Source organism: Silurus aristotelis (genome assembly GCF_946808225.1).
Source record: "Silurus aristotelis genome assembly, chromosome: 2".
In the NCBI taxonomy this organism is placed as follows: Eukaryota; Metazoa; Chordata; class Actinopteri; order Siluriformes; family Siluridae; genus Silurus; species Silurus aristotelis.
This window is the reverse complement of record NC_139575.1, coordinates 5,454,714-5,466,350: the sequence shown is the minus strand read 5'-3', so window position 1 is coordinate 5,466,350 and position 11,637 is coordinate 5,454,714. Positions and strand designations below refer to the sequence as shown.

Below are 11,637 nucleotides of genomic sequence, written 5' to 3'. Positions count from 1 at the left end.
TGTGATGAATCTCTATAATATACAAGTTTCACTTTTTATATTGATTACTTTCTTTCGGTTTCTCCTGTTAGGGGTCGCCACAGCGGATCCTCCGCATGTTTGATTTGGCACATGTTTTTAAGCTGGATGCCCTTCCTAACGCAACCCTCCCCATTTATCCGGGTTTGAAATTTGAGTTTGACACCCCTTTATTACTCCATATCAATACAGGGGTGTCAAACTCAAATTCACAGTTGCCCAAAATGAAAAACTGGGATGTGGGCCAAACTCAATATTTATTGAAAAATTGACTGCAAATGTGCATGTTTTCCGTCTGTCTAGATCTGTAATGTTGAACTTTTTCATATGGAAACAAACTTTAGTTTTGCATAAACATTTAATCTGGAACAACCAAAGTTTATATTCTAAACACATTAGAAATTAAATTTGAAATAAAACACACATCAGTGGTATTCGTTTCTTATTTTCTCTCTCTCTCTCTCTCTCTCTCTCTCTCTCTCTCTCTCTCTCTCTCTCTCTCTATCTAAAGCTTTTTGAATTCCTTTTTATTGTAAAACATTTTTTCACAGGGCAACAACAAAACAACCAAAAATAATAATAATTTCCTTTAATAAAAAAAAGCAATCATTCAACCATTAAAAGTTTATGCCTTGGAGTAGAAAAAGTGCACAAAGACAACATTCATTCAAGCTCAGTTTTTACACTCTGATTTACTCTGATGCACATTGGTTGAAGTCAGATTCCTGAATCTCTTCTTAGATGCATCATTTCTGGGGTTTAGGCTCTGAGCTGAGGAAATCCTCAGGATTCAGTGAAGGTGTTCATCAGCAGTGTTGGGCAAAGTTACTTTTAAAAGTAATGCATTACTTTAGACTGCTTTAGACAGCAACTTATCTTTTAATAATCACATCAATCAAGTTACAAAAACAGCCTTCTTTCACCTTAGAAATATTTCTAAGCTAAGAAATATGTTATCTATATCTGATGCAGAGAAGCTCGTCCATGCGTTTATGACCTCTAGAATAGACTACTGTAATGCATTACTAGGTGGATGTCCTGCATCATTAATAAACAAGCTTCAGTTAGTTCAGAATGCCGCAGCAAGAGTTCTTACTAGGTCAAGAAAATACGATCATATAACCCCAATCTTATCGTCCCTACATTGGCTTCCTGTTAAGTTTCGAATAGACTACAAACTACTGCTACTCACTTATAAGGCACTAAATGGTTTGGCTCCCATGTATCTATCCAGTCTTTTAACACGCTACAATCCGTCACGCTCCCTGAGATCTCAAAACTCTGGGCTTCTAGTAGTTCCTAGAATAGCAAAGTCCACTAAAGGTGGTAGAGCATTTTCACATTTAGCTCCTAAACTCTGGAATAGTCTTCCTGACAGTGTTCGGGGTTCAGATACACTCTCCCAGTTTAAGTGTAGATTAAAAACATATCTTTTTAGCAAAGCCTACACATAACACACATCACACACATCACATCACAACCTTGTGCTCCAGAATATATGATTACATGCACATTATCAACTTGTGCTGTTAATATCATGAACAGCAGCTACGCTAATTCCTCTCCACTGCTTCTCTTTCTCTCCCCATCCCGAGGCATCCTGAGGTTTGGCCAGCTCCAGTCACGTCCCACCTCGTGAAGATTATGGACCTATGGATGATCATGGAGAAGTAGATGCCGAGTGTTTAAAGGCCCTGGCATGGAGAAGCTGATGCTGGATCTATGATGATCACAAATTGTTCTGTATTGTTGAAAGATTTATGACCAAACTCTTGATGTCACCCATATGAGGATGGGTTCCCCTTTGAGTCTGGTTCCTCTCAAGGTTTCTTCCTCATATCATCTAAGGGAGTTTTTCCTTGCCACTGTCGCCACGGCTTGCTCATCAGGGACAAACGCACACCATTCACCTTCACTGTTGTTTTCTGTAAAGCTGCTTTGAGACAATGTCTGTTGTGAAAAGCGCTATACAAATAACCTTGACTTGACTTGACTTGACTTGTGTATGAAATATATGTAAATGCAAAATTCTTTCAAATGTCAGACACAAAAATGAGCTTCTAGTCAATTCCAGTGTGTAAACAATCATACAAAGGTATGACAGACAGCCTCTATTGTCCTCTAGAGCAGAAGGTGTGTAACAGATTGGGAAAGGTAAAGTTGATTTTAGTCTAAGGATCAATACTCCCATCCAGAGTCACATTATTTATTTTTGAACATATAAAAAGGATTATGCAATCATTTTAATAAAGTTACTACCTTCTCTGTTACATATAAATGACACAATGTGCACTTTGAAAAGTCTTTTACGTAAATAAAGAATACATCTTCTTCTTCTTCTTTTGGCTGCTCCCATTAGGGGTCGCCACAGCGGATCATCCGTCTCCATACCACCCTGTCCTCTACATCTGCCTCTTTCACACCAACTACCTGCATGTCTTCCCTCACCACATCCATGAACCTCCTCCTTGGCCTTCCTCTTTTCCTCCTACCTGGTGGCTCCATCTTCAGCATTTTTCTACCAATATAATTCATGTCCCTTCTCTGCACATGTCCAAACCATCTCAATCTCGCCTCCCTCACCTTGTCACCAAAACATCCTACATGTGCTGTCCCTCTAATAAACTCATTTCTAATCTTGTCCATCCTCGTCACTCCCAACGAAAACCTTAACATCTTCAGCTCTGCTACCTCCAGCTCCACCTCCTGTCTTTTACTCAATGCCACTGTCTCTAATCCATACAACATCGCAGGTCTCACCACAGTCCTATAAACTTTCCCTTTCATTCTTGCAGATACCCTACTATCACAAATCACTCCTGTCACTCTTCTCCACCCACTCCACCCTGCCTGCACTCTTTTCTTTACTTCTCTAACACACTCTCCATTACTTTGCACTGTTGACCCCAGGTACCTGAACTCCTCCACCTTCTCCACCTCTTCTCCCTGCAACCGCATCACTCCACTGCCCTCCCTCTCATTCACACACATGTACTCTGTCTTACTCCTACTGACTTTCATTCCCCTTCTCTCAAGCGCATATTTCCACCTCTCCAGGCTCTTCTCAACCTGCTCTCTACTCTCACCACAAATCACAATATCATCTGCAAACATCATAGTCCAGGGAGACTCCTGTCTGACCTCGTCCGTCAACCTGTCCATCACCACTGCAAACAGGAAAGGGCTCAGGGCCGATCCTTGATGCAGTCCAACCTTCACCCTGAACCAGTCTGTCGTACCTACTGCACACTTCACTGCCGTCACACTGTCCTCATACATGTCCTGCACCACCCTCACATACTTCTCTGACACACCTGACTTCCTCATACAATACCACAACTCCTCTCTCGGCACCCTGTCGTACGCTTTCTCTAAATCCACAAATACACAATGCAGCTCCTTCTGTCCTTCTCTATACTTCTCCATCAACATCCTCAAAGCAAATAAGGCATCTGTGGTGCTCTTCCTCGGCATGAAACCAAACTGTTGCTCACAGATGGTCACCTCTTCTCTCAGCCTGGCTTCCACTACTCTTTCCCATAACTTCATGGTGTGACTGATCATCTTAATTCCCCTGTAGTTACTGCAGGTCTGCACATCTCCCTTATGCTAAAAGATCGGTACCAGCACACTCCTTCTCCATTCCTCAGGCATCCTCTCCCCTTCCAGAATCCTGTTGAACAATCTGGTTAAAAACTCCACTGCCATCTCTCCTAAACATCTCCACGCTTCTACCGGTATGTCATCTGGTCCAACCGACTTTCCATTCTTCATCCTCTTAATCGCTGCTCTCACTTCCTCCTTACTAATCCTATCTACATCCTGCTTCACCAACTCCACATCCTCCAACCTTCTCTCTCTCTGATTTTCCTCATTCATCAGCTGCTCAAAATACTCCCTCCATCTTCTTAACACACTCTCCTCATTAGTCAACACATTTCCCTCTCCATCCTTTATTGCTCTAACTTGCAGTACATCCTTCCCAGCTCGGTCCCTCTGCCTGGCCAATCGGTATAAATCCTTTTCTCCTTCCTTAGTGTCCAACCTCTTATACAGCTCCTCATATGCCTTTTCCTTGGCTTTCGCCACATCCCTTTTTACCTGCTGCCGCATCTCCTTGTACTCCTGCCTACTTTTCTCATCACTCTGTCGATCCCACTTCTGTTTTGCCAACCTCTTTCCCCTAATGCTCTCCTGCACTTCCTCATTCCACCACCATGTCTCCTTGTCTTGCTTTCTATTTCCAGATGTCACACCAAGTACTTTTCTAGCTGCCTCCCTCATCACTCCTGCAGTAGTTGCCCAATCATCCGGCACCTCTTCACCACCACCAAGCCCCTGTCTGACCTCTTCCCTGAACCTCACACTACACTCTTCCTTCTTCAGTTTCCACCATCTTATTCTTCTTTCAATCCTTACTTTCCTCCTCTTCTTCTTCGCCTCCAAAACCATCCTACAGACCACCATCCGATGCTGTCTAGCTACACTGTCCCCCGCCAACACCTTACAGTCTCCAATCTCCTTCAGGTTGCATCTCCTACACAGAACATAATCCACCTGTGTGCACCTTCCTCCACTCTTATTCGTCACCCTATGATCCTCCTTCTTCTTAAAATACGTGTTCACCACTGCCATTTTCATCCTTTTAGCAAAATCTACCACCATCTGCCCTTCCACATTCCTCTCCTTAAAACCATACCTACCCATCACCTCCTCATCACCTCTGTTCCCTTCACCTACATGCCCATTAAAGTCTGCCCCAATCACCAATCGTTCTTTCCTAGGTACACCATCTACCACTTCATCTAATTCACTCCAGAATCTTTCCTTCTCCTCCATCTCACAGCCAACTTGTGGAGCATAGGCACTGATGACATTTATCATCATCCCTTCAACCTCCACCTTCACGATCATCACCCTATCAGAAACTCTCTTCACCAAAACTACACTCTTACTGTACTCTTCCTTCAGAATCACCCCTACACCATTTCTCTTTCCATCCACACCATGATAAAACAGTTTAAACCCACCTCCAATGTTCCTGGCCTTACTCCCTTTCCATTTGGTCTTCTGAACACACAGCATATCTACCTTTCTCCTCTCCATCATATCAGCTATCTCTCTCCCTTTACCCGTCATAGTACCAACATTTAAAGTACCAACCCGAACCTCTACTCTCCTACACTGCTTCTTTTCCTGCCGTCTCTGTAGACGTCTTCCTCCTCTCCTTCTCCTCCTTCGGCCAACAGTAGCCCAATTTCCACCGGTACCCTGTCGGCTAACGATACCTGTGGCGGTCGTTGTTTACCCGGGCCTCGACCGATCCGGTATGAAATTCTCATTTGTGATCCGCATATTTGATTTGGCACGTTTTACGCTGGATGCCCTTCCTAACGCAACCCTCCCCATTTACCCCGGCTTGGGACCGGCACTAAGAGTGCACTGGCTTGTGCCTCCCTAATGACTGGGTTGTAAATAAAGAATACATAACTTACATTATTTCCGTTTTATTTATTATCTGAATCTAAACAATGTTTTATTTTGAAAAATTGTCGGATTCTCTCCGCCACATCTGTCTATAACGCACTCTTGATTCATGTCAAGATGACTCGGTCACATGTCTTACCTCCATCTGCTACCTTCTTAAAGGGGCTGCTTTGGCCAGTAGCACACATTCCTGCTAAGTTGAAACCCCAAGCTAGCAAAATGAACAAAAAACAACACAATGGACAACACAACACCACATTTATTTTTATATTTAGAAAATTCCAGTTGTTATGCCGCTCGTATCATTTTATTTTGTTGTATTTATCTGTCACACATTAAAGGCCGGTCCGTGAAAATATTGTCTGACATTAAACTGGTCCGTCCGCAAAAAAGGTTGGAGACCACTGATCTAGGTGATAAGATCAACACTGAACAGTGCAGCATTGGTAACTCAGTAGTAGTACATCAGTTATCTATTAAAAATGCAATGAATAAAGCAAATAAATAATACATACTTTCCTGAGTCAATTTCTCAATAAAAAGAAGTGTATAGAGAAGCATTAACATAACTTAGTATGCTTAGGAGAAGTTTTGCTACATTTTTCAAGGGAAGTAGATGTAGACGTCTCCTGATGATTTCATACTATTTGGCAGGGACATTGAATTGTCAGAATCATGTGTAAACAAAAACATTAGAGAAAAAATGCATAATTGTCTGTAGAGCAAAATAATAACTTCATAAAAAATAAAACCTTTTATGATTTTAAGTAAAGAAGCCAGAGCAACACAAAAATAATGCACTTTAGCATCCCTAATTCCAAAAAAAGTTATAAAAGTAAAATATAAAATGGTAAAAAAGTATACTATTTCAAGAAAAAGATAAGTTGATTTTGAATTTGATGTCTAAAAAAATGAAAAACAACATAAACCCCTCAATATTTTTACATCATTTAGCAAGTAAAATAAATTTTAATAGACAGGGATGGGCTTTTTAAAAAAATACAAATGAATAATATCTCCAGGTTACATGTCTGTACTGCCCTCCAATCTCATTAAATATAGTAAGTCAGGATATACGTATCTTCTTAGCTTCCTTTAATAGAAACTCTTGTTGAGCTTATAAAACAAACAAAAAAGACTATTGCAGCTGTAACAATCTTTTCCATGTGCTCCGACACTTATTATAACTTCCTGGTCAATAAAAAACATAAAAATTCACTAGAGGTCATCAGAATATGTGTTATAGATCACATAAATACAAGAACCAGCCATGTAAGAAGCAGAGAATGGATGCTTTTATTGAAACTGCAAATATAAAAAAGCTTTTCATAAACAAAAACAAAACACCAGGTAACAAAACAGGAACATAAAAACATAACCTGAGCAAGAAGGTAAAACCGGTTATAGACAACAGCAACCAGGAAAGACAAACTTTAATAATGCTGTAAAACAGATGTTATATACAGTTAATATCAAGTCAATGTAATATCTTTAATTAGGTGAATGATCAGTAACATGTACATGTAACAGTAACATGTAGAATTGGCTGATGGAAATCATAGTTTAGCATCATAATCCTGACAGAACACAAAGTTGAAAGGCCCACTGTACAGAAACATCATCATAAAACCACTAAGATCAACCATTCAACCAGTGGCTAATACTTAACATTGTTTACAGGATTCTGCCTGCCTGACAGGACCCAATCACCTACCGATTAAAACATTTCAGCTTGAACTGCTTTTAGTAAATTCCATAAAGAAGAAACCAAGCATTTCTAGATTTGACCATGGAATTTAGATAAGTGTGCAAACTATGGGAAACTAGGAAAATATTTTTGTTAAAGAATAAGCAAAATAATAATAAGATGTGATTGCAAATGGTTAAGAAGATGAAGTCATGTGACTGAAGCATATACACATTAAACATCTTCCTTAAACTATGTAACTGCATCATTAGAGCTGGTGGCATTGGAGTGAAAACTCACTGTTGCATAAGAAAAACCTTGAGTCAAACATGAGCTGTGGAGTAGATTTCCTATTATAGGGACCACCCAGCTTGTTTTCTGTGCTCATTTTAAAAGCATGCATGGCTGATGATATAGGGGTGCATTATTGCTTACATATCTGGAAAGGCACCATCAATGCTAAAAGGTATATACAGGTTTTAGAGCAACAAATGCCTCCATCCAATGTCTTTTTCAGGAAAGGCTATGCATATTTGAGCAAGACAGACCACAAAACCACATACTGCATTCATTACTGCAGCATATCTTCAAAAAATAAGATTCTGTGTGCTGAAATGACCTCCCTGCATTCCAGAATTTCTTCATTTCAAAGCATTTAGTGCATCATTAAACAGGAAATATGACAAAGAAGACCCAGGACTGTTGTAGATAGAATCTTGGGACAACATTCCTCTCCCAAAACTGTAGCAATTGCTATTCAGTTTCCAGACATATACAGCTTGTTATCTTTCTCAGTTAAAAAATTCCTTTGTGCATAAAATATTGCTGTATTGATTAGCAAATCATTGCATTTTGTTTTTATTGACATTTTATGATTTTTCCAAATTTTTGGGCTGTAGGGTTGTATTTCTTTAAAGAAATAGCTAAACACATTCGAGAAGCTTTTATTGTAATTTCAACCATATATATATATATATATATATATATATATATATATATATAGCTGACACAGTACACAGTGAAGTGAGACAATGTTTCCCCAGAATTCTGGTGCTACAAAAAACAACATAGAGTTACATCACACAACATAGAGCTACATAACAGAAATCAAAGCTAACGACTAAAACATGTGCTTATTGAGAATTAAATTTCATTAAACCTCTTCGTATTGCAGTGCATCAACACACATGTATTTGAATAATATTTGATCAGGTGGTTTGTTTAAGTAAGGGTACCTTGCATCTTGCGTCTCTTTTGAAAAGTAAAATAGAGAAACATGGTCAAATCAGAAGAAGCAGCAGAATTACAGACACGGTGATCACAGTGGAAGTTGGAAATCCTGGAAGTGAAACAGTCAATTTAACACACATCCTGATCATTCATAAGGGATCAGATTCATCAAAGTCATGTAGTTATAGTATGGGTGTGATGTGCATCTGAGCAGAATCACCTGCTAAAGGAGCAGAGGCTGAAGGAGGCTCAGTTGATGATGATGATGAAGATGATGATGGTAGTGATAATGCTGATAATGGTGATGATGGTGATGGTTGAGTTGATTTCGGGGTAGAAACTGGAACATGTGGATCTGTAAGGTTAGTTCAATCATGAATGGCATGAAGTGAGTGAATCTAGTATATAACAGTACAGATTAAAAACAATACAGGTTACACTTAGTACTAAATATTACACTTAGTACAAGTGTAATACTGACTGCTCCTTATACATTTCATAATCTCAGGAAGTGAAGTAAATATACATGTGCACATCAAAAACAGAAAACAGACTCTGAGCCTAATAAAAAAATCTGCAGGAGGAGTCAGAATAGCAGCTACATCAGTTCTAGAATTTCTTTCTAGAAATAACTGCTCAATTTGTAACGCCATTGATTATAATCACCAAAATATCACAGGCTAGTCCTGGTTAGGATGTGCACTTTTTTATGCCTCACATAAAGTCTCGCTAATGTCTCAATAGTTAATGCAGTGTGTCTCTGTGTCTCAACAAACTCACCAGTAACTATCAGGTTGATCTGTGTGAAATAAACCTTGTATCCATGATCAGATGTCCAGGCTGCTTCAGCTCCACACCAGAATACACCAGAGTCTGTTTTAGCTACATTTCTAAAACTCACAGTGAAGATTTGTTCTGTTCTGTCATCATACAGGGAGAATTTCCCCACATTTACATCTTTTCTACTTTCTGTAACAGATATTTTATAAGGACATACAGCAGCTGCATGCCTATTGCAGAGAAACTTGGGATAATTCCTGAGGGATTCTGGGTATTTACAGTTGATGTTTAAATCTTCTCCTGCTTGGACAGTCTTACTGATGGACTTCTCATAGGACAGATCTGCAATTCACAACCAATCAAATCAATTTATTTGTGTGGTGGCCTTGGAAAACAGTACATTTCAATATTTTCTACTGTTTCTGAAGGTTAGGGAAGCTACAGATGTTTTTAATCTGAAATGTATTTCTCTTTTGTTTGGTTCTAAATTTAGTGATCTGGTGACCCAGAATATAACTTTCACAAATCAATAGTCACAAGTACAGGTTTCTGTGTCTCTTACATGGCTGATCTGTGTGAAATAAATCTTCAGCTCCACGCTTGCTTTAGTTCCAGTTACTTTTTTTTTTTTTATTGTTCTCTAGTTTTTATGATCTTAAACATTGTTTAAAAAAAAAAAAAAAAAAAGGTTTGGGTTAAGGATGAGGTTAGAAGAAGAACAAAACATTAAACATTTATTATCATTCTAAATCAGTAGACAAACTCATGGGCAAGAAAATAACAAAAAGACATCAAAAGAGAAACAAATATAAAAAAACTTGTGGGAAAAACTCAACAAATAATGGATGGGATCAGAATCATAAATGATTAAATGTGAATGAATTAAAATCTATTAACTGAAGGTAAAAATGTTTAATAGGACACAGGTAAGTTCAGTAAGCAGAGAATGTTTTGGATTTAACTGGACAGTTGAATGATAGTCAGAAATTGAAGTTAAGATGCATTACTTGGTTTTATCAATACAGAATAAAATCCAATATTGTAACTATTATAAAATACAGAAAAAAAATACAGCGAACTGAAGTGTGATTACTTGGTCTTGTGTCTGCTAATGACACTAGAGCTTTGTGAAGATAAACAGAAGGCAGTGGCTGGAGACTCACCTTCCTTTACTTTTAGTTCCACTGGTGTGTAAATGTCCTTTCCCCGAGATATTTCAACTCCACACTGATACGTCCCAGTGTCCTCTACAGTGATCTCTCTGATCATCACCCAGAACTCTGCTGATTTGGTGTCATCAAACAGTGAGAATCTTCCTGAAGTTACCCACATGTTTTTATCGCCTGTCTTTATTAGATCAGAACAGCCTGGCCATGAACCCTTACAGAAATATTTTAGGTTTTGTGTGTATTCTGTATCATACTTGCACTTGATAAGGACTCCACCTCCTGAATATCCTGTTACTTCCTTGGAGTCTCCTCCATCTAACAAAACACCAAATATCCATCTGAGCAAAACTTTCCTTCATGTAACACTGCTGCAAATAGTGGGGATTATTATAAAGTGCATTTCCTTACCTGAGATTAGGCAGAAGGTAAAGATGAGGAGGAGGATCTTCATCCTGAGTTCACACTTACAGATCTCCACACCAACTCCACTTCAAAAAGATTTTAATGCTCCTGTTCTGCTACACACTGTTACTGTCTCTGTCCTGGTCTGTGAATATGCTGATTTTTAACAGAGTCTTTACTGGAAACTAAAGCTGCGCCCATTTCCCCTTTTAGCTGTGTGAGAAAGAGCTGTTCAGGAAGTGTGTGAAATATGTGTGAACTACATAAGCATTATTCCAAACATTTAACATTTCTGACACAGCATGAGCCTCTGATCAGTTCCAGTGTGTAAACACTCATATGAAGGTGTAGGAGTGTTTAATATCTGCATTCTGCATGTGAACATCTTTCTCCATGTGAGTTATTTTTCCTCTCAGTGCTCCAGGTTTAACTTCACTGAGGATAATTAATACTCCATGCCAGTGTGTACTGCTCTAATGCCAGAAAGCCTCTACTGCCCTCTAGAGCACAAAACATATAGCAGTGACTGTTGCTGTTTTGGGAATAACACCTCTACATATTCACACAATCAAATTTTATGTTCAGCTTCTTCACAGCAGCATCACTCTCAGTTCACATGCAGACGCTTGCAGGGCGATTCTACAATTATAATGTCATTTATTTGTCATGATATTTTTCCAATTATATCATTTACAAACACGTAAACCCAAAAGACATTTGTAAAATCGGTAGTGTCATTTAAAACAACAACAAAAAATAAACAATTTTATAAAAAAAACCCACAAATGAAAGAACATGAAAAAACAGCACCTCATTTAAAATTGCATTTTTTGACCTATACATTATTTTATTAAAAAAATAATA

General features: G+C 38.8%; 2 protein-coding genes across 8 annotated transcripts in view; one reads left to right on the top strand and one right to left on the bottom strand.

Moving 5' to 3' along the window:
* LOC310737846 (polymeric immunoglobulin receptor-like) overlaps positions 1-11,637 on the top strand; it is a 253,742-nt gene that overhangs the window by 89,400 nt on the left and 152,705 nt on the right. The gene's annotated exons all lie outside the window — the stretch shown is intronic.
* LOC310737758 (obscurin-like) overlaps positions 1-11,637 on the bottom strand; it is a 380,181-nt gene that overhangs the window by 361,724 nt on the left and 6,820 nt on the right. The window contains exons 5-6 of the mRNA XM_083562347.1: positions 10,366-10,686; positions 9,237-9,544 (exon numbers count right to left, since the gene is read on the bottom strand). Of these exons, the coding sequence (XP_083418473.1) occupies positions 9,237-9,544; positions 10,366-10,686 (629 nt within the window). The remainder of the gene's footprint in view (positions 1-9,236; positions 9,545-10,365; positions 10,687-11,637) is intronic.